This window comes from Chaetodon trifascialis, chromosome 17, assembly GCF_039877785.1.
Source record: "Chaetodon trifascialis isolate fChaTrf1 chromosome 17, fChaTrf1.hap1, whole genome shotgun sequence".
Taxonomy (NCBI): domain Eukaryota; kingdom Metazoa; phylum Chordata; class Actinopteri; order Chaetodontiformes; family Chaetodontidae; genus Chaetodon; species Chaetodon trifascialis.
In genome coordinates this window covers 763,502-786,855 of record NC_092072.1, presented here as the reverse complement: position 1 = coordinate 786,855, position 23,354 = coordinate 763,502, and the positions used below count along the sequence as shown (strand labels likewise).

Here is a 23,354-nt window from a genome sequence, read left to right as displayed (position 1 = left end):
GTATGAAAACATGACTTTAACATGAATGAGCGGTCAGCTCTCAGCGTCAGAAGAGTCGCTGCGTCCTCTGAAGGAATCGCATCATCAGACAGTTTTCACTGTGACTGACGGAAACAATCGAGTTCAGTCCACTGCCTTGTCTTCATCCATGTTTACATTCTTCTTCTTCTTCTTCTTCTTCTTCTTCTCGATCGAGGAGCTCCATCCGGGGCTGTAAAACACTGATCCACATCGTCTGGAGGTGCCATCAAATCCACAAAGATGCACGAATACGACGATTTGCGCCAAAAATAACGATGGATGAATTTTATCTGATGGACTCAGTTCGTCCCACAAACTGAGCCGCTGCTTCCAGAATCTTCTACGTAAATGTGGCACATTTGTGAAAAAGCTGTTGAATCGTAGATGGTTTCTGGTTAATGGGCCAAAACCTGCAGAGAAACTCCTTCAGGTGCTTTTTAATCTCCCAAATGCTTTTAGTCTGACTCTGAATTCAAGACACGAGAGCGGAGCCTGAAGATGAAATCCCCCGAGTTTCTGAGGAGTCCATCAATATGCCGAGACGAGACGAGATTTTAGCAGCGCGCACACACACACGCACACACACACACACACACACACACACACACACACACACACACACACACACACACACACACACACACACACACACACAGCATGCTGCAGCTTGTGAAATCAAACCTGGCGCCGCCTCCCAGTCGATAGCTCCACAACACTTCATGACAATCGATCTGCGGCTCAAGCCGTCGCTTTGATTTTCATATCTGCCTCTCGGGGGAGGAGCTTTAATCGTGGAGCGCCGCAGAGCATCTGCAGCCTGTAAATATCAGCAGGTCGAGTTTTTCTGTCCGCGCTGCAGGAGACAATAACCAAACAAACGTAACCAAACTATCTGCCCGAGCGATGCCGGGCGGACAGCCACAGGAGCAAATCAGAGCTGCAGGCTGAGGGTTGAGTTGTTGTAAATTAGAGTCTGAAAACGCTCGTATTCAAAGTGCTGGATGATTTATCAGGTGTCCACAAAGCGTCCGTCTGAGTGCGGCTCGCTGGTGAACTGATGAATCTTTAACACGCTCTTACGATCAGACGTGTTTGTAAAGCAGCAGCTTGAACGACTTCGCGCCGCCGTCGTGCTGCTCCTTCCTGAACCTGAGGCGACGCCCAGCACGCCGACCGTCTGCCCTCTGATGATCATCAAAGCTTCGCCTCATCTCAAACCTCCAGCTTGTAAACACCAGCGACTTCCTGTTTGCTTTGTGGGGACGTCAACAACCTGCTGTAAACATCAGTCCAGTTGTTTATGAAGCAGTGAAGAAGAACACGATCGAGTCCTGCCGGTCCAGGTCCGAGTCCTCTGAAGAGGAAGCGGAGGTCTGCCGGCTCTGTCATCATGTGCCGGACGCACTGAAACCACAGCTGGAGTTTAATGTGACCAGCGGCACACTGACGCCGCCTTCACTCTCCCTCTGGTTGAACCGTGTGTCACTGAAGCTTCCTCCGTCTCAAACACACGTTCAGCGTTGCTCTCAGGATTGAAGCTGATGAGCGACTCGACCGCTGGAGACGTTTAACGTGAAAAACCGAGAAGCTGCTTCCTGAACGCTCTGCATGCTGATCTGTGCTCGTCCGTCCTGCCTCATGTCGACGCTTCAGACGCTGGTTAGATTTCCATTAACACCAGCTGAGCCTGCTTTAACGCCACACACATCCAGGCGCCGTCCAGCCGTGACGGCCGGGCGACGCCGAGCTCGACGCGCCACAGAGGCTTCAGACGGGATCGTGACGAGCCGGGACGACAGATATACGAGTGTGACATGTCACCGTGTGCCTGACAAAGAGGCTAAAGAGCGTAAACGATTCTGTCAGAAGCTTCCTGAGACGAGATTTAAGGTGGAAATTATCAGCAGGGAGAGCTGCGGATCTCTTTGTGCAGCTGCTTTTACAGCAGAACGAACTGAGCTTCACCGTGAAGCCTTTTCACAGAGATTTACACCAACAAAGCGACGCAGTGCGTTCCCACTGGCAGCCATTTCTAACCGTCTGTTCCCGTCTGCTCCTCCATCATCGAGCGGGAATCCATCGTGGATTTACACCTTTCAGATACGAGAGGCGTCGCTCGCCGCAGCAGATATACGAGCTGAAGACGGCCGAGAGGAAAACACAAAGACAAAGAGGAAGTGACACGTACTTGAAGCCTGGCGCCATGTTGGCACAGCTCCCGGTCCGCAGCCAGATGCAGTATGGGTCGCGAGAGGCCAGGCAGGCTCTAGAGGGACAGAAGAAGAAGAGGAAGAGGTGAGTCAGAGAAACAGGAAGTGCATTCAGCTTGAAAACATTTAGTGTCAATCAAAATCTCAATGTCTTCAGTGAAGGCTCAGGTGACCACGCCTCACCTGAAGTCCTGTTTCAAAGCTAGTCAAAGAACATTTACTGGATTCTCCGCACTGTTCCTGTCTGACTTCCTGTCTGACTTCCTGTTTGACTTCCTGTCTGACTTCCTGTCTGACTTTCTGTTTGACTTCCTGTCTGACTTCCTGTCTGACTTCCTGTCTGACTTTCTGTTTGACTTCCTGTCTGACTTCCTGTCTGACTTCCTGCCTGACTTCCTGCAGACTGTATGGAAACTGAACGTCTGGTTGAAGTCCAACTCAAACCAACTGTCACGTCCGTTAAGACATGTCCAGGTCACACGTCAAGTCCAGCTGATGTCCCGGGTACTGACGAGCTGACTGCAGGTCAGAGGACGTGTCCAGTTCTTCAGGTCTTTGAATGTGGTCCACGACGGAGACGCGGCTGGTGGAAGCCTCGGCTGCATTCATTCATTCATCGCGCTCGGTCATTAAAGCCAGTCTGATTAGTGGCTGTGCACGTGGACGTGCACGTGGACGCCTCTCCACTGATGAATGCGCTCTGATTTGGGCAGTGAGCTCGGTTCAGTCTCATGACGTCTACAAACGAGGCTCTTTGTGTTGTATTTGAAGATTCAGACTCGCCGTCCCCGTCCCCGTCCCCGTCCCCTCGACACACTCGCTCCTATAATACTGATCATGTTGCTAAATTAAGCTCCGTATGTAAATGCTGAATTGTGAATCTGGATCTTTTGCAGAACTAAATGACAGCTTCATGCTGATTTGTGTGCTCATCAGAGGTTTACTGACGGTGCGTTCAGGGGAGCTGCGGTCGGTCCTGGTTTCTTACTTTTTGCAGGCTCCGTGTTGGCTGCAGCGGCTCAGCGGCACTCTGATGACGCAGCTGCTGAAGGCCACGAACAAGGCGTGGTGGTCTTTGTCCAGCTCCAGCCCCAGAACCCTCCTGTCCTCCTGGCCCTGAACGTTACACCTGGATACAGACACAGAGCACATTAAGACTCGGTGAACGTGGACACGAAACATTTCAGCACCTTGAATGTCCCGCTCAGTCTTACTTGGACGGGCTGTAGACGTCGATGTCCTCCAGCAGCCTGGACCCGAAGCTGTCGTTGGGGTGAGTGCTGGCCAGAACCTTCAGGACTCGGCCGTCGTCGGAGCCCAGGAACATCACCGTCCGGTCCTTGTAGGGGCCGGCAGAAACATCCACCACAATCTGGGTCAGCTTGGACCTGAAAAGAAGAGGACGACGAGATCGAAAAACTGTCCCGCTGCCAAGAGGATCTGGCTCAACGTGTCAAGACCACTAAACCAAAAACAAATCCTCGGCTTCTTTACGAGCCAAACTAACCTCGACAGTAAACCTGGAATATTTCTGTAAAACGGGGAGGACAGCGCCAGAGTCTCTGAAGGCCAAGAGTCCTCTGAGGACTCACAATTTGGACTTGAAAGCATCATCATAATAAAAGTGAGCCGATCGATTCTAAACTAACTTTTGACTGATTTAAAGTTGGTGTCATTTGTTGTCTGAAGCCAAGAATACATCCTCTTTAATCTCTGTCCTTACTGGACTCCATCAGCACAAAGAGGAAAACTTTGCTTCAAATCCAGAACTCAAGAGAATCATGACGACTTGACCAACAAAGACAGAAACCTACAACATTTCAGTGAGTTCAATTTCCAGTCTGACTCTTCCCCGGATGAAACAAGACGCTGAAACATTAAAACTGCCACAGGTGAGCCACAGGTGAGCCACAGGTGAGCCACAGGTGAGCCACAGGTGAGCCACAGGTGAGCCACAGGTGAGCCACAGGTGCCCCCGGCCACGAAGTGACCCACAGCATCCCTCAGTGAGCTGGACGAGGCTCACTTCAGCCGCATTGATTCACAGTAAGAAGTCTTCAGAATAAAAAAAGTGGGACAGTTTTTACAGCCTACAAAGACCAGAATGCATTGCTGCAGCAGGACCAGCTGGACTCTACCCTGGTGTTGAAGGTGCTTACTGGACCATGAGCTACGATCCCTCTCTGCAAAGCCTCACTCATCTGGTTTCCACAGGGCATGCTGGGAAATGTAGGAATGAAGCTCCGTAACAGCGAGACCTCTGGACATCGACATCATCGTTATCCGGGTCGGCTCGGGCCGTTCGAACGTGGAATTAAGAGTCTCATTCGGATAATTAGAATCCATCAGAAACTCATTTGAAACCTGCAGACGCAGATTAGAAAAGGTCAGAGCTTTTCAGAGCGGCGAGGCGGAGAACTTCCTGCGAGCTGACGACTAATCAAAGCTGATACTGATGATTATCCTCACCACTTCAGGTCGGGACGGTGCATTCGCTGCCTCTCTGAGAGGCTGTAACTTTTAAAACTCGCTCCTCGGGGTACAGTTGACATTATCCACTTTCCTCTTGACGTCTCAGAACAGTTAAGCTCCCAGGAGGACTTTATTCCTCCTGCTATCTGGACGGACTAAAGCTCAAACCTGACGTCTGCTGCTGCTGATGGAGGAAATTAAACCTAATCTGCAGTTAAATTTGACACCATTTCACATCCATTTCTGCATTCAGGTGCAAAGACGGGTTAAAAAACGATGACTCGACAGTTCCTCGGCTCGTGAATCGCCGCGCCAGAGCGGTACATTAATTACACTCCATCACGGAGTCGCAGAGCACAGAGGAAGAAAAAGTCGTCTTATCATCCGACACAAATCAGACAATTAACAGGTAAACAGAGTGTTGTCAGTGTCAGCGGCGCTGTAATCCTCATCGTTTCCACAAACACAGTCTGAGTCTGTTTATCGTTCAGGGATATATTCTACATTTTAACCTTTCGGTGGATCATGTGATCGTGGACACAGGAAGCAGAGGACAGTGTACGTGAGGACGGAGACGCCACGTCTGACCCGAAGAAAGACGCTCGAACTCGGCGAGAGAAGAGAGAAAAGTTCGAGTCGAGGCGTCACGTCCACAGCGATCCAATCACAAGTGGAGCTCTGAGGGCGTCGGTTCACACCTGTCCCCAGTGACCACCTGTGATTGGCTCCCAGCGTACCAATAAACATGTCCGCTGTTTTCAGTCTTCACACAAAGACAGAAAAAACATTTGCTGAATTCACAAGAATCTGCCACAAAGTTTCTCCTGATGCAACGACTCAGAAAACTGCACAATTTCTGAAGGACTCTGGGGACTTTCTCCAAAGAAGCAGCATGCATCAGCTGACATGTTTATCATCAGTAAAACATCATGTCTCATAACTTTTGTGGAAACGTCGTCAAACAGCTGCTCGATGCTGGCAGGTGAGACGCACCTCAGATCAGCGTCAACGTGTTTGACAGGAAGGAACGAACGTGTCGCATTTAATTTACAAGGAGACACGAGAGACTAAGAACTGGCTGAAATCATTCTGTAAAGTTTGTAATGTTTTCTGTCTGCAGGTCAGAGTCCAAACACAGGTGTCTGACGTCTCGGCCCGTGACCCTGTCGTGACCTCCGCTGCGTCTGCAGGGCTACTGTGGACCTGAACGTGGTCTTACAGGAGCCTCTCAGTCTGCTTTGGTCCTGATTGAGCCCAGAGGAAGAGGAGTGGGTGCGTCCACCTCAGACCCGGACATGTGCATTGTTACGGTGTGTTACCTGCTGGAGGTCCGGGTGAAGCAGGGCCGGTCGTTGACGGAGGGGACGGCTTCGTCCATCAGAGGATACGACTTGATAAACGTCAGCGTCTCGTCTGGGAACTGAACCGAGGACTTGTAGTCTGCAGCCGGACCGTCCCCTGCACAGGTACCAGGCCTGGAGACGAGAAATCAGATGGTTTTTAAGTCGCTGGATTTAGGTAACCTTGACGACCCCACAGCTTGTCTGACGTCCCACCTTGGTCTGGGGACCTGTTCGTCAGGGACTGGAGTCCAGGACAAGTCGCTGGTCCGCTGCTCCTTGAACTTCCCGTTGAAGACTTTCTCAATGTCGTCCATGTAGAAAGCACAAACTGCCGAGCCAGGAATACTGCAGAGAGACAAACGGCAAATGAGTCCTGACGTTCATAGAGACTGAGGGGACGTCAGAGGACCAAACCTCCAACCAGAACTTTCTAAACTACCGAATGAGAGACGCTGACCGGCCGCAGAGTTCTCTGCTGAATGAATCCACTCAACCACAGTCCAGACTGACGTAAACGAACACAGATGATTCACTACAACACTAAAAACTGTCCTCAGTCTAAACATGTCCTCTTAAACTGGTCCTCACAAAGACTGTCTGACATGTACCTGTTGGCCTGAGTGGTGAAGACACCGACCACCGCCGGCCGCTGGTTGATCTGCAGCACGTTGGTGAGGGACTGAAGGACGTCGAAGTAGAAGAAGGAGTCTCCAGGAACCGAGCAGTTCAGCCGAGCCTGAACACACCACGAACACACACACATGCAAACACACACGCAGGGTGGAGTTATGAAACTACCTCCACAGTAACGAGGCGACGTGTCCTGAAATATGCAAATCAGACTCCAGCTCTGTGACATTCACGTCCTCTGTGACCGAGCTGAGTTCACGTCCAGGAACCAGGAAGCAGGAAGTCACCTTGAGGAAGGAAGTCCAGTATCTCTCCAGGACTCGGGGAGAGCCTCCATTATCGTTCTTACAGACTCGAGCGACTCGAGAAAACACCACCTGGAGAGAGAGGGAGGGGTCAGCAGATCGTTAACGTTTGGACTTTGGCTGCAGGTGCAGCAGGTGCAGGTGCAGCAGGTGCAGCAGGTGCAGGTGCAGCAGGTGCAGGTGCAGCAGGTGCAGGTGCAGCAGCTGCAGGTGCAGCAGCTGCAGGTGCAGCAGCTGCAGGTGCAGCAGGTGCAGCAGCTGCAGGTGCAGCAGGTGCAGCAGCCCCTCACAGAACATTAATCAGGCGGATTTCTTCTATTCAAGCCTGAATTTGGTCACAAACTGTCTCCTCTAATAAACGAAGCCTTCAATAAAATCCTGAATCAAAGGTTTCGGCGCGTCTGAGCCGAACAGACGGCGACCTCAGGAGACAGAAGAGGACAGGAAGGTTTCCTTCACGCCTTCAGGTCTGTGGATAATCATCGTTTTGTGTAACACCGACCTCTTACAGACAGACGTACCTTTCCCAGGGCGGTGTACTCCACTGCGATCTCACTGAGGAAGAAGTACACGTAGTTGCCGTAGTCGATGGCGTGGAGGAAGTGAGGCTCTGCAGAGGGGGAGGGAGGGGGGAGGGGGAGGGGGGGTTATTGATTTCTTCCATTTTCACGGCAAAGCTTTGCTCATATCTTCTTTCAGTCTGTGATTTTCAACACTTCCTGCAGTTATCGGGTGATAAAACGCTGTAATTTCTTTTTCCTCCAGAGTGAAGCTCAGAGAGGAAATCTGTTTCATAAGAGCGACCTGCAGACACATCGTGGATTTTAAAGATGGCCGACTGCTGCTGACGTTAGCGCAACATGATGGAGCGAGCTACGAGGCGGAGCTCAGCTCAACGTGGTCAAAAAGAAGCTTGTTTAGCTGCAGAGACTGAAAGGTTCACGATCAGTTTTACTGATAAATGAATCATTTTGGATTTAATTCTGTTTATTACGACGAGAAACAGAGAAAACTGAGCGAGTCGCTTCAGCAGCAAAAGTAAAACAACAATTATTTTTACTTTAAGAATTAGATTTTTGTCCGTCAATAATTCCTTAAAAACAGAAAAAAAGTGTTAAATTTCAAACAAAGTGCTGGATGTTTGAGGCTGACATGAGTGTGACTCAACACGAGTCAACAACAGCAGCTCCGCCGCCGTCACCGGGCGGAGACTCACCTCGGAGCCACTTGGAGTCGTACTTGACGGTTCTGAGGACGGGTCGGCCGTCCCCCAGACTCCTGTAGATGACGGCGTCGCTGGCCAGGAAGTCCGTCATGGTGGCCGAGTAAAAATCTCCCCCTGAGACACAAGAACACGTCCGTTTTCCCACTGAACCTGAACGCCTCACAGATACTGAGGAACATATTTAGTAGTTTTAATTCCTGTTGATGTGAAACTAGAGTTGACTTTATAATTTTATATTTTCCTCTGCGTCTTCTCTTCATTCCTGCTTTGACTGGAACATCCTAATTTCCCGGTGGTGATGAATAAAGTCATATCACATCTTTCACTAATTAGTCAGTCGACCTTGGTGTTTATCTTTGTGAGTTCTGAACTTCCTGTTTGGGTTAAATCACATTTTTCTACCTCATTAAAGAACAGAGCGTGAATGTGATCGATGTCGGCAGGAATGACTCTGAACAATGTGAAGAAACACGTCAGTAAACGTCACAACACGTCCGTCCTGCACTCACTCACCAGCAAACAGTCCGACGTTGGACTGACCGGACTCGAAGGGACAGCGAGCCTGACCGACCACCTCCTCCCCGACCTGCTCCAGGGAGGTCATCTGGAGGAGGAAGAGGAGAAACGTTTTCTTCTGTTAGCAGCAACATGATGAAAGAGTGAAGACGCATCACAAACGCTCTGCATGGCGCGTTAGCAGAGAGGCGACGCACCTGTGACACACCTGTGACACACCTGCACCCACAGTCCAAACAACAACTGTCGACATCTGAAGAGAAACGAGTTTCTAACAGATAAAAAACTGAAGGATGAACGTGTTCACTTTCATCCACTACATATCCCATGAGCCTTTGGGAGCTCTTCTGTCAGCTCAGTCTGACTCTGAGCAGTGATGCATTATCTCTAATTAACCGTTCTGTGAGTGATGTCAGCAGAAAGCGGCCTGTAATCAGCCGAGCTGATTTTATCGCTGCTGATAGCAGACTTTTTTTTGTGGCTGTAACTCGAAGCTGCTGTTCGTGACGCCGTCACATGAGCTGTGATTGGCTCACTGCTCTCGATGATGCAGTGGGAGGTTTGTCATTGGTTGAATGTGATCTGGGATCTGCTTCCTCACTGGCCTGCATCACCACACACTGCTGACGCTGAGCTGGTCAGAGGCCGCGTCTCCGTCCCCCGTCCACATGCGGACGCCGCCTCGTCCACATGCGGACGCCGCCTCGTCCACATGCGGACGCCGCCTCGTCCACATGCGGACGCCGCCTCGTCCACATGCAGACGCCGCCTCGTCCTCTTCTGGCACTTTCCAGGCTCAGCCAGTTACACAGACTGATGTTATACGTGTGATGGAAATGATTCAGTAAATGCAAAAAGCATCAGTGCTGTGCAGCGTTCAGCGTGACACCATTGACTTCAGCCTCCCGTGATGAGTTCAAGTCCCATCAGTGCAGAGTGTAAACAGTCAGACCAAGTTTGACCGAAGGCTGAAACTGTTCATGATGAAGGCTGAGCGGAGGCTGAGGCTGGAAGGAAAGCGACTGGCAGGTTGTTCACAGTATCTCACTTCATTATGCTGCTGATAAAGTTACTGACTGTCAGCGAAGCCGATAGGACGCTGATAATACTTCACTGTCAGCGCGGCAGCTGTGACGATAACGCTGTGTTTAGAAGCTACGTTAGCTGAATTGCTAACGGGGGCTGTGGAAGCGTTTAGCCTCCTGAAAGCCTCGTGGACACACCTGTGTGCTGCTTCCCCTGCAGGAGTCTGTTTCTAGCTGCGGGCTGCACTCTGCCACCCGCTCTCTCCGCCGGCCTCGCTTGCTCCTCTTCATTCCCTCTCTATCTCGCTCGCCCTCGCTCTGACGGTGTTGTGTCCTAACTGATGTTCCACCGCAGAGCTCAGCGAGACAAGGTGACGCCGGGTCAACCTTCACTAAATTAAATTTAACATTTAATCGCAGACTTTAATTAAACAGTTTTTCTTGTGTATTTATCTCACTTTCTCTTTCTGCTTGGCAGTCACACGCGGCGGCGGTCGACCTTCATTTCCATCACTATCTGTGTCTGTGGACGTCAGCTGTCACGAGGACGTGGACAAAATTAAAAAACCCGACTGAGAGACGAGCTGCTGCCGCCGTCAGGTGAAAAACAGTCACATGTCTGGATTCTGGCCTGAAAGGAGTCAAACGAAGGCTTTAAAGGCACGAAAAGGTCGAAAACGTCCTGCAGCGCCCCCCAAAGGACAGCCGGGATTTACCAACACTTTCATTTCTCATCCTGAACACGTCGAACGTTTTCGTGCCCTTAAGTCAGAACAGCTCACGGTGAGCTTCATCGCTGTGTCTTCCCAGGACGTGCTCGATGCTCGTGATGTTAGCTCCTAAGCTAAGCGCTAACATGCTATTACGATCATCCACAAAAGCCTTCAGAGCTTCTCTACACGAGGCCGTTCGCCCCCCAGCTCGGGCAGAGTGTCACAGGTTTCAGGACTCAACGATCAGCTAAGTCGACGGTACATCGGCGTGACGATGGCCTGCGGCCTCCGGCTGCTCACAGCGTTCAGTTTGTGTGATTCGACACGGAGCCGCCGCAGGTTCGTTCCTTCGCTGTGATCCAAGTGTTCAGCTCAGTTTCCTGCAGAGATTCTGATTTGATTGAAGACGTCACGCTGAGTCAGCAGCGCGAGCATCAACCGGAGGAAAGAAGGCGATAAACATTCAGACTGCGGGGTCACGAGCGGCGCCGTCAGCTGATGCCGAACGTCGTCTGCTCATAAACAATCACAGCAGTTTGAGCGGACGCTCCATCTTCATCTCCCTCCTCTTCAGTCTGTCCTGTGGTCAAACGCGTTCGCTGATTATCCGGAAACCTCTTCGTCTTTGAAGAATCACTTCCTGTTCTTTAAAAAGCTGATTTTATTGTGTGTCATCAGTCATAAAGCGCGAGCAGGCGTCATCGCCGCGAGTCTCCTTTTAGATCCAAACTCTTCAAAAGGAAACGCTCTCGTCTTCAGGTAAACGTGTTGTTTTTCTGCTAAACGGGGTCAGCGCCTGTCAATCACGCTTCCTGCGCCGCGGCGGCATGAAAAGAGCAACACGAGCTGGATTGACACCTGAAATTGTGGCTTTTGTGAAGGTGTTTTGTTTGGTCCTGACGAGGCGTCTCCAGCTGCCTGACACTTTCAATTAGGAGGAGCGAGCGGGGGAACGCCGCCAGAATAAAAGTCACCCGTCTCTGTGCTCATTAACCCGATGTTAGCGACGAAGTGTTTGGAAACACACACACACACACACACACACACACACACACACACACACACACACACGCTGCAGCTACTTCATCTGGTGTTTATCCAAAATAGCAATTAGCCCTTATCAAAACTAATTAGAGGCTAAAACAGGAAGTGTTTCCTGTAACCAATCCTCTCTCCTCATTGATCGATTATCGATGACTCTCAGAAGGACGAGTACGACACCTTCATCGTCACCACGTTAAACACATTAACTTTGTCTTTTGGTGTCTCACAGGGACGTGACCAGACGTCCATCCGCTCCACCTTCCTCCACACGTGGACTTTCTTGCTCTTAATACTACGTCACCTGACTTCCTCCTTCGCTCAGGCGGCCATTTTTCCAGCTGCTGATTTGGCTGTAAAATTCAGTTTTTCAGAAGAAGAAAACAGACTGAAAGGTGACATTTCAGCATGTTGTTTCGTATCTGCCTCTTTTTACGAATAAAAGCCTTCGACAGACACGCTCTTTGATAAGGGGTGCTTTTATTTTGAAGCAGCGTGTTTGACTTATTTCTGCTCTGATCTTAAAATAAACATCAAGTGAGAGACGAGCCGACTGAATCACAGAGAGGAGAGAAAAATGACTGAAAGTCTGTTTGATGAAAGGAAACTTCAATCTGCTGCTCGTCACTTTATCAGCTGATCCAGAGTCAGTCTGCGGGACGTCGTCTTTTTAAGGAGGAAGTCGGACGCCGTGCAGCAAAACCACCTGCAGGAGTCAGTCGAGGTCAAAGTTCAAGCTGCCGGTCGACCGAACAGAGTGCTGGACGCTGGAGGAAACACTGATTTCAGTGCATGTCCCTGAACAGGTGCAGTGAAGCTTGACTGCGAGCTAACTTCCTCTTTAAGTTACTTCCACCAGGAAGCAGGAAATCAATACGCATCCATTTGGAAAGGTTAATTAACGGGTAAAAACGAGAAAAACTAAACTGGACAAAAAAACCTCCTGAGCACTAAAACCGAAGCAGCTAACTCGCTACACGCAACGCTAACAGGTGATTACAGGCACAGGTGAGCTTTACCTTGTAGTTTCGGCAGGTGGGGTTGAACGCGTTGGTGCCGCAGGCGAACAGCGTTTCATCGTTTCGAGGCACCAACACTTTGACGTAGTTGTAGCACTCGTCCTGAAACACAAACACACCAACAGAAACCTCACTGATCAGGTAAAGACGGGCCTACGAGCCAGTCGTCCTTAAACACAACACACACACACAGGCACACACGCACACACACACACACACACACACACACACACACACAGGCACACACGCACGCACACACACACACACACACACACACACACACACACGGAAAAGCAGGAAAAAGGAGTCAGAGGAGGCTTCGAGGAGGAGGAGGTGAAAGCAGGAGGAGGAGGAGGAGACTCACGCTGTTCTTCCCTCTGACGGTGCACTTGCTGACGTCTTTGGATCGCCACGTCAGCTTCTGAAACACAGGAAGTGGAGTTACAGGATGTGAGCAGGTGCGACACTCAGGTGAGGAGCGTTATCGATGACAGGTGAGCAGGTGAGGAGGAACACAGTCAGACGCGCTGCAGGTGAGTCAGTGAGCGATTCAGATACGTGACGTCCTGCACGAAGAGGAGAACCACGGAAACATGTTCGTGTCAGCCAGTGAAATACAGGCTCCTCATTGGTCGAGCTGACGAGACAGACGCCAGATTATAATCTAAGATTTGAACGCAGCTCTGGTTTCTCCTGACCTCCTGCTGTGATGTCACTATGTACCCCTGTGACATCACTACTGTAAGACTGCATGGTTACTGCTAGCATGCTAGCCAGTTTGTGACATGATAGGCAGGCAGTCGCTGCAGCTCTCCATGCTAACCGGGTTTTAAACGTCAGTTTATACTCGTACAGCTAATAAGCTAAATCAATTCAATTCAATTCAATTTTATTTGTATAGCGCCAAATCACAACAGAAGTTGTCTCAGGACACTTTCCATATAGAACTGGTAGAGACCAAACTCTTTTATCTACAAAGAAACCAACAGTTCCCCCATGAGCAGCACTTGGCGACAGTGGCGAGGAAAAACTTCCTTTTAACAGGCAGAAACCTCAGACTGAACCAGACTCTGGGTGGGCGGCTTCCTCCATTTTGGACTCGTTGCTGTGTTCGTGATCTGAACACCTGCGAAACATTTCCTGCCTTCATCATTTGTCCCTCCTGACGTGAACACGGTCGATCACTCAAAGCGTTCTGGACGATCACGTGAAAAGTCTCCAACGAAGGTAAAAACAAAGCTTGTTTCCTGCGGCTCTCGTCACCTGGACGCTCGACAGGTGAGATGTTGAACCTGAGGACGCTTTCATTAAAGAGCATTTCTTTCATTGAGAGTGGACAGACGGACAGAGGACGAGCGGGACATGATGCGGATCACTGATAACAGCTCACATCAAAGAGCTGCAGCACACCTTCCCACAATGCACCGGGAGGCCCATTACTGCCAGGAGCCAACCCGTAACCTCTTCCTTTGATCAGGAGGAGGCGTGCAGATCAAAGCCGGCGCCTCCTTTGTGCCGCCTCACACATTACTGTAGTTTTGTTCCGCCGCTCCTTCGCCGCGCCGTCAGCCGTCAGGTCCGATGGCGCTCGACGCTCTGATGTGAGGTGAAGCCACAGAGGAGCTGCAGCAGACGAGCCTCCGTCACGCCGACTCAGAGTCCGCAGCACTCTTAAATAAACACTCTTAACATGGCGGGAAGGAGTCTGCAGGTGCTTCAGGTGTGGTCTGCTGATCTGAGGTCAGAGGTGCAGAGCAGGTAACAAGCACCGGGTGGCAAACGCTAACTGTTAGCAGCTCAGGCTGACGGAATCTTTACCTGACAGTCGTCATCCAATCAGAGCTCAGCAAACGCAGTGAACGTCATCAATGCAACCAAACGACTTGTTCTACTCGGCTTCGCTCATCATGTGCTGCTTGTTAGTCGAACGCTGCGGGTTCATGATGGATTCTCCTTTTTAGGTGAGCTACAGCTGATCACATCATTGCTTTTCAGCGGCTCAGAGGAGAAGCTGCTTCACTCTCCGTCTGTCTGAATCCTTGGTTTCAGAAATGACTCGTTCAGGAGGCTCGTCTTCAGGGTGGGAGTAACGTCGCGGTCCAGAGCTCCAGTTTCCAGAGATTCTTAACTTCACCTGAACCGTCTGACATGAAGCAAAACAACAAACATCGTTTCACTCACCAGCTGAGGTACGAACTCCTCCGACGCCGTCGTCAGGTTCACCGCGAACACGTGATCCCTGAGGAGTGCGAGCACAGTCAGTCACTTCACGTCCAAGATTATTGGTTAACAGACTGAGCATTGATTAACAGAAGACGTCCGTCTGCCCTCAGAGGAGTCAGCACCGAGAAAGCTGGAGACTGAAAGCCTCTGAGTCAAACACTGATGTGTGTGATACGACCATGCTGAACATGTGTGTGTGTGCATGCGTGCGTGCGTGCGTGCGTGCGTGCGTGCGTGCGTGCGCTGACCTGGCGGCGATGTACAGCATGTGGTTGATGCGCAGCAGCCTCTGGAAGTCCAGGCCCAGACGCAGCGTGTCGTTGTCCTGAAGCAAACCTTGAAAACCTGGAAAGTGATACGACTCTGCAGAGACAGACAGCAGTCATGTGTTCATGTGAGTGAACGGATGAATGTAACATCACCGTCGTCTCCAAAACCAGAAAAAAAGAAAACCGGAGCGAATGAACGGATTCCTAAAACCATCAGAGAGTCTACTCACGCTCCGAGGTGACCACGCTGATGGGCTCCAGGTCTTTGGGGAAGGGCGTGGTCGAGGCCGACTGGGACAGGAAACAGGAAGCGAGGACGAGCAGCAGCAGCGGCGGCCGCCACGGTGACGGAGCCATTTTTTTTAGGAGAGAGAGGGGAGGAGGGGGGGCGGGGTGTGGTGATGTCAGCAGGTCATGGTGGGCGTCGGCTGAGAGGAGAGAGAGGGACGAGTTAGAGGCAGAAAAAAATGTGTGTGTGTGTGTGTGTGTGTGTGTGTGTGTGTGTGTGTGTGTGTGTGTGTGTGTGTCCTCCTCTCTGCGTGCTTCTATAAATTAAGAGGGATTAGCATGTAGCCTAGCCGTTAGCCTGTAACCTGCCAGGTCACGGAGCAAAACCTGTAATCAGTCACACTGATTAGCATCATTAAGTTAGCATTAGCACATTTGTGTTGATGTTGACACACACACTGGTGTGTTAGCGTGTTCGTGTGCATTCATTCACACATCAGTGCGACCAGAGGACTGCGCAGGTGTGTGTGATGCCTTCACAGACAGGCAGGTGTGTGTGATGCCTTCACAGACTTCCTCACAGCTCGCCCAGTGGGCGGCTCCCTTTATTTGTCAGAAGCCATTTTTCCTCATGTACTTCCACTTCCTGCGGCATGATGTTTGAACAGCGAACAGAGGAGAGCGAGTTCACGCCTGAACCGAACCACACGCACACGCCGGGCAGGTGTGTGTTCACCGAGACACGAACTCCTCCCCCGTGTTTCCGGCGCTCAGACGTCCAGGTGTAAATTACATTCGGGAAATGGGACAAAGCTTCAGATGAAACGTCTCCAACAGGAACTAAATAAAGGTACCTTTTCTCCAAGGTGAGCTGTGTGTGTGTGTGTGTGTGTGTGTGTGTGTGTGTGTGTGTGTGTGTGTGTGTGTGTGCGCGCTTGTGTGCGTGTGTGTTCAATAGACCAGGCAGTTTGTCTCGGCCTTGTCTCACTGAATGAGAATTGACATCAGGGCTGCTGTGGCTCTGAGCGGCAAATTAATGATTTAAGGGATAAAACACACACACACACACACACACACACACACACACACACACACACACACACTAAAAGGGCTCAGAGAGACTCCTTATATTTTTATTATTTGGTGGTAGAGGGTGACAGAAATCCTCCATCTGCACCTTGAACAGCACACCTGTCTGTCTGTCTGTCTGTCTGTCTGTCTGTCTGTCTGTCTGTCTGTCCGTCCGTCCGTCCGTCCGTCCGTCCGTCCGTCTGTCTGTCCATCTGTCCGTCCGTCTGTCTGTCCGTCCATCTGTCCGTCCGTCCGCCCGTCCATCCGTCCGTCCGTCCGTCCGTCTGTCCGTCTGTCTAACAGGAGGACCTGTAGTTAGTGTTCTCAGCTCAGGTGACACCTTCAGCACACCTGTGCACCTGCTGTGTGACACAATCATGTCAGCTCAAAGGTCCACTCACTGCCTCCTGCCTCCTAGAGAGAGGGAAGGATGAAGGAGACAGAAAAGGAAGACACCTCCTTTTCTTTTTTAGTTCATTTCTAGACCACAGAAGAAGAAGAAGGAGGAGGAGGAGGAGGAGGAGGAGAGGAGCTCGTCACCTCTGGGACCGCCTCTCCCCTTTTCATTTGTCACTGTGTGTGACAGAACGAGGCAGGAGAGGTGAGGAGGCGACGGCGAGGAGGAGATGAGGAGAGCGAGTCACCTTCATGCTTCCTTCTTTTCTGCTTTGTCACTGTGCGACACAACAGACGAGGAGGAGGAGGAGGAGGAGGAAATGAGAGCATGAAAAGGGAGAGGAGAGGGGAGGAAAGAAGGTAACTTTGCTGAAGGAGGAGAGGTTAGGATGGAAACTCGATTTGTATTCTCTGCTGCTCCTCCGTCTCTAACAGACTCCATATCTGTCTGTCACTTTGTTTTTCCCTCAACTTCTACAATCGTTATTCTGCACCAGTTTGCCTCAGAGAGGAGGAGGAGGAGGAGGAGGAGGAGGAGGAGGAGGAGGAGGAGAGAGGAGGAGAGGAAAGGAAAGGAGAGGAGAGGAGAGGAGAGGAGGAGGAGGAGGAGGAGGAGGAGGAGGAGGAGGAGGAGGAGGAGAGAGGAGAGGAGAGGAGAGGAGAGGAGAGGAGAGGAGAGGAGAGGAGAGGAGAGGAGGAGGAGGAGGAGGAGAGGAGAGGAGAGGAGAGGAGAGGAGAGGAGAGGAGAGGAGGAGGAGGAGGAGGAGGAGGAGAGGAGGAGGAGAGAGGAGGAGGAGGAAGAGAGGAAAGGAGAGCAGACAGACGGACTTCACTGGATTGTGGACCTGCAGAACTCGACGGACTCAGCACGAAATCCTCCACGATCCTCTTTTCTTCTTCTGCGCTTTAAAATCAGACGATCTGTTGTCTTTCACTGAGACTTTTAACCCTTTAATCATGAAGACATTCGTCCACCGTCCTCTCAGAGACACTCTGTTGTACTGAGCTGTTCCCTCTCTCCCTCCTTCTCTCCCTCCTTCCCTCTCTCCCTCCCCCTCTCCCCCTTCCTTCCCTCTTTCCCTCCTTCCCCCTCTCTCTCCCTCCCTCTCTCGCTCCCTCCCTCCTTCCCTCTTTCCGTCCTTCCCTCTCTCCCTCCCTCCCTCTCACCCCATAACATCTCCTGCCGTTTCTGTTGTTTCTTGATGATCTCTGTTGAGTCTCGGAGACGTTCGTCTCACCTCCGTCTGTCAAACCCGAACCTTTCTTCTTCTTCTTCTTCTTCGTCTCTCTGGGCGTCTTCGTCTCACCCACGTTCCTCACGCTGAGGGTTTTTATTGATCTCTCTGGATCTTCTTTCCCTCAGCAGATGAACTGAATGTGACTTTCAGACTGAACAAACTTAGAGTTTGATGCGTCCCCCGTCAGTCAGCCCGGACTCATTTAGATAATTGAAACATCTTGTTCTCCTCCTCCTCCTCCTCCTCCTCCTCATCGCGTGTTTGCTGCCGCCTGAACATGATCTTCCAGCCGGCGGGGACAATCTGTCATTTATACGACGGGACTAATCCATCACACGGGGCTCAAACAGGAAGTTCCCCGCGGAGCTTTATGCTGATTTATATAAACGGCTGATATTCTGGTGTGGTCGTGAATCTGATCAGGTTCAGCCGCTGTCATCCACCCATCTGACGGAGGCGATGGAGGCTGATCGATGGCACGTTTGCCGCAGGATTAATCAATATTACACGGCTTCCTGTGGGAGTTAAGACATTAACCTGAACGCACCTTTAATGGCTGCAGCTCGGCCTGCGGCGACACTGGCTGCTGGTCGAACACGTTAAAGTCTCAGCGCCTCGTTTTCATCATTTCCAATAATCTAAAACTAATAAACACTGTGGAACCAGGTCCACTCCTCCACCTGTCCGTCCCTCCACCCGTCCGTCCCTTTCGTCCCTCCACCCGTCCGTCCGTCCGTCCAGTGACAGTCTGTGTTCTTTACATAACAAGCTTTAATTTAGATAATTGACAGGAATCAGCTTCCTGTTTGTGAGCCAGATCGTTTCAGCCGTAAATCAGAGGCCGTGTCGGCGGCCGCTGGATTAACGGTTACCGGGAGAACGCCGCAATGACTCCGCGGCTTTAATGAGATTGGTGTCAGAGAGGTCGCCGCGGCTCGCCGAGGTGTTTATTACGAAGGCTGATAATTGGTAATGTGATTAAAGTCGGCAGCGTGACGACAAATCCACCGGTTTGGTCATTTGCAGCTGCCAGAGAGGAGGAAGAGGAGCGGTGCTGGTCTTTGAGCCCTGAACCCCGAACCCCGAACCCCGAACCCTGAACCCCGAACCCCAAACCCTGAACCCCGAACCCCAAACCCCGAACCCCAAACCCCGAACCCTGAATTCTGAACCCAGCACTGCGAGGGCCGAACTGGAGGAGTTTGACGACGTGTGCAGGTGTACAGCTACGCCTTCGGCCTCCTCATCATCGCTCCACACAGCTCCGATCATGAGTGACGTCATTGTTTATTCACAGTCTGTCAGGAAAAGCTGCTCAGCGACGTTCGACTGTTTTCACTTCCACTGACATTAAGACTGAAACGTCCAATCACAGAGCTCCATGTGTGGCGCTAATGGTGCTAACGGCGCTAACAGAAGCTGAGGTGAAAGTGTTGAGGAAGCTGAAACCTGAAACTCATTTACTTTCACTTCCTGTAACTATGCTGCTTTGGATTCACACCTCTGACTGTCTTCTCCATGGCAACGGCAGCCGAGCCTCATGGGTATTGTAGTATTTCGAGGCGAGGTGGTCCTGTCTTTGTGTTCAGTCCATTCAGCATTCGCAAGAATTAGCATTCAGAGCTAACTGTGCTAACAGTCTGAACCCAGCTGTCAATCACTGCAGCTCCGAACAACCCTTACACCTGAACTTTACACCAAAACACACACACACACACACACACACACACACACACACACACACACACACACACGCCTCTGTGCTCTGCATGTGCATCACCAGTCTGTGTGTGTGTGTGTGTGTGTGTGTGTGTGTGTGTGTGTCTGCAGTAAACTGTGCCTCTGGAGAGGTGTAAGTGTGTGCTGGGTAAATGTACTGAGGGTGTGTGTGCATGTGTGTGTGTGTGTGTGTGTGTGTGTGTGTGTGTGTGTGTGTGCTGGCCTTCACTGGATGCCCCGAGTGCCAGACTGAGAAAGTGGATTCAGTTTTCATCCTGACAGGCAATCCACCAGCTTCTCCCACTGCATGTGTGTGTGTGTGTGTGTGTGTGTGTGTGTGTGTGTGTCTGAAGGACACATTTAAACACAGTCTGTGCAGAGAGAGGAGAGGCAGACCACCTGAAAAAGTGAGCAGAGTGAAGAATAAAGGGGGGAGGCGGAGGAGGCGGATGGGTGGAGGGGGTGGAGGAGAGGAGGAGGTGGAGGAGAGGAGGAGGTGGAGGAGAGGAGGAGGTGGAGGAGGAGGCGCTCCTCTCTGCTCCTCCTGTGGACGTGATGCGAGCGGTAATCGATGTGCTCAGACTGGAGGCAGCCACACGTCTTTAAGCTCTGTGACATCCTGATTTCACGCAGCCTGAAATCTGCTCTTTGTCTTCTTCTTCTTCTGTGGTGGATCTGTCGCAGATTCTGGAGAACACGCGGCGACGCTCGCCAGACGACTCCTGGCTCCGCTTCACGTCTGCTTCCTCCGCCTTTCACAGTAAAAGTCTTTAAGCTCGGTCTGATCCCGCCTCCCGTTTAAATGCGGCGGATCAGAAATTAAAGTCAGTTAAAGAAGCTAAACTCACTCCAAGACAAACAAAGTACACTGACGCGAGTACTTAAGAGTACATTTGTACTTTTACGTAATACTTTCACTCCAAAGAGAGCAGGAAATGTTGTACTTATACTGCAGTACATGTATTGATGACATAAGAGCATCACTGAAAACACAGTAACATTTTGAACGCTGGACTTTTACTTGTACTGAGTATTTGTATACTGTGTATTACTGCTTGTACTTCATGTGTTTGCTACATTTTACTGCTGTACATGTTTCAGCTCATTGAACTACTTTATATCCTGCTGGTGCTTTAATCTACAGCGATGCATCAGATTAAATCACGCTCTAACAAACCTGTCGGTCCAGGACGAACAACAACATGAAACGTGTTAAATTCATCCTCTCATTAACGCCGACACACACACACACACACACACACACACACACACACACACACACACACACACACACACACAGCGAATGAAGGGAAAGAGACGTTAAAGTGAATGAGTGGAGGTTGATGAACGAGTGAGAGTGGATTAGAGCCAGTGAAAGAGTGAAAGAGATGAGGGTGAAAGAGGGATGAGAGGAAGGAAGAAAGATGAAGGCAGAAGAAAAATTAATAAGAAAAAGAAGAACGACAGAGAAAAGAAGAAAGAAAGCCAATCAGGAGAAAAGATGGTGGAAAAGGACAGAATCAGCCAGCTGGAAAGAGAGAAAGAGAGAAAAGAGGAAGAGGGAAACGAGAGAGGAAACAGAGACACATTTGGAAAAAAGACAAGAAAACAAAGAAGGAAAGAGAAGAAGAACGAGGGCTTTTCTTCTTCTTCTCTTTCTTCTTTTATTCATTACTTTCCTTCCTTCTTCTTTCTCTCATTGCTCTTCTTCAGATTTTTTCTTTCTTTCTTTCATCGTTGCATTTTCTCTTCACGCTCAAGTATCACTGTCACAGCCCAACAACATCCCATCATCTGGTTACCGGGGCAACCGCCTCACATTTCTGCTTTGTGACACCGTGTGTGTGTGTGTGTGTGTGTCTCATTATTGTAGGACAGCACAGCTTTTTTTGGTTTCTCAGGCTGTCTCTGCTTTTCCGTACATGTAAACAGAAACCTGAATGCAACACAGACACCTGAACGTAACGCAGACACCTGAACACAACACTGACCACCAGGTGGGTCTCAACAACGAACCTTCATGACAAAACAGAGGAGAGATGATCTAATCCACAGCAGAGCATTCATTAACACACGCACACACATGCGCACTCACACGCACACACACACACACGCGCACACACATACACACCCACACACACAAACACGCACACACATGCGCACACACGCAGCAGATGTTTATTTGTAAGCAGCTTATCGTTTTATTGTTTCTGGCTGTAATGAGACGAGCAGCTGCAGCTTCTCGTCTTTCCGTCGTTCACGATTATTTTCTTTATCGTCACGACGGCAGATTTCACTGAAAACTTCACGGAACTTTCAAACCTAAACGGACGTTTTCTGGACTTCAGCATTAAAACGGCTTTAATGGCACCAGCAGCAGAGTCACATGATCATTCTGGAAACTGTGAAGCTGTTTGTGGTTGAAAAAAGTACTTACAGTCTGTGAATGTGCTGTGACGGACAGGTGACGCCTCCAGCCGCTCAGGTGAGCCGTGAGGGGACAGGAAGTGCTCACTGGGATCCAGGAAGTCAACAGGAAGTCAGGAGGCGGGGGTGGACCCCCTCAGACATCCTGGAACACAGAAAGGCAAAGTTTTCGTGTGAAGGTAACGTTTTTCTGACCGCTTCAAACCGCCGTGACAAGTCCTATCAAACGGTTTGAAGTGCTTCGATTTCACATCCTGATTTTCTACATGTGGAGTAAAGTTACTGATTCTGTCTGTGTTCAAACCTTTTAAAACATTTATTGGAGAATCTCAAACAAACTGAGAGAATCAGACAAAGGCAGGTTGCAGCTGATATCGTCAGGATGCACCAATGAGATTAAAAGACGCTCGGCGTGGAGGACAAAGACACACTTGTTGTTACGAGCTAATTGGATTCCTTCAGCCTGAGGTTTGGACGGCGAGTCTCTGGAGCTTTCGTATCTCGTCTGATGGCTCAAATCCAGATAGACTGAAATCTAATCAGCTGTTCTTCTGGCCTGAAGCCGATCTGTCCGCCTGAAAAGCATCGAGCCACTTCCAAACACGCAAACATGGATCAACAAGCACACGTATAGATGCTTCATCTGAGAGATGAGAACGAAGAAGAGCATGGCGGCGGTTTGAACCCGTCTGAACGGCGAGTGCAGTTCTCTGTCGCTGCTCTTAACGAAGCCAAACAGGCCGCGCTCGTTAGCAAGGCGGCGGCAGGAAGCTTTCTATGAGCTAACCTTTCTTAACGCTAATGGCAGCCATTCAGACGAGCTGCGTCCAATTAGAGGTGACCTCCCTTAACGAGGTCAAACAGCTGAGGATGATGGGAGAATGCAGAGCGGCACAGAGGCTCAAGAGGAGGAGGAGGAGGAAGAGGAGACGAGTCAGAAATGTGGTCAACACTGACGATAAATGACGTTTTATTCCCACACAGAGCCAAAGAGGAACCAACACACTGAGATCAGCGCGTTCTCCAACATGAAAACTTTATTTACAACAAGCAGAACGAAGCGTGAGCAGAGTGAGCAGAGAGTGAGCAGAGAGTGAGCAGAGAGTGAGCAGAGAGCAAAGAGTGAGCAGAGAGTGAGCAGAGAGCAGAGAGTGAGCAAAGAGTGAGCAGAGTGAGCAGAGAGCAGAGAGTGAGCAGAGAGCAGAGAGTGAGCAGAGAGTGAGCAGAGAGAGCAGAGAGTGAGCAGAGAGTGAGCAGAGTGTG

General features: G+C 50.5%; 1 protein-coding gene across 3 annotated transcripts in view; it reads right to left on the bottom strand.

Moving 5' to 3' along the window:
• Positions 1-22,232, bottom strand: part of LOC139345712 (semaphorin-6D-like) — a 49,454-nt gene extending 27,222 nt beyond the window's left edge. For 2 of the 3 annotated variants that reach the window (XM_070984503.1, XM_070984504.1), the window contains exons 1-16: positions 22,102-22,232; positions 15,243-15,440; positions 14,992-15,106; positions 14,702-14,759; positions 12,885-12,941; positions 12,521-12,622; positions 8,720-8,810; positions 8,198-8,320; positions 7,503-7,591; positions 6,964-7,053; positions 6,655-6,782; positions 6,260-6,391; positions 6,023-6,178; positions 3,446-3,619; positions 3,220-3,360; positions 2,210-2,287 (exon numbers count right to left, since the gene is read on the bottom strand). In XM_070984503.1, the coding sequence (XP_070840604.1) occupies positions 2,210-2,287; positions 3,220-3,360; positions 3,446-3,619; positions 6,023-6,178; positions 6,260-6,391; positions 6,655-6,782; positions 6,964-7,053; positions 7,503-7,591; positions 8,198-8,320; positions 8,720-8,810; positions 12,521-12,622; positions 12,885-12,941; positions 14,702-14,759; positions 14,992-15,106; positions 15,243-15,369 (1,661 nt within the window). In that variant the 5' untranslated portion in view covers positions 15,370-15,440; positions 22,102-22,232. The remainder of the gene's footprint in view (positions 1-2,209; positions 2,288-3,219; positions 3,361-3,445; positions 3,620-6,022; positions 6,179-6,259; positions 6,392-6,654; positions 6,783-6,963; positions 7,054-7,502; positions 7,592-8,197; positions 8,321-8,719; positions 8,811-12,520; positions 12,623-12,884; positions 12,942-14,701; positions 14,760-14,991; positions 15,107-15,242; positions 15,441-22,101) is intronic. The other variant, XM_070984505.1, reaches the window with a different exon arrangement.
• Between the last annotated feature and the right edge of the window lie 1,122 nt (positions 22,233-23,354).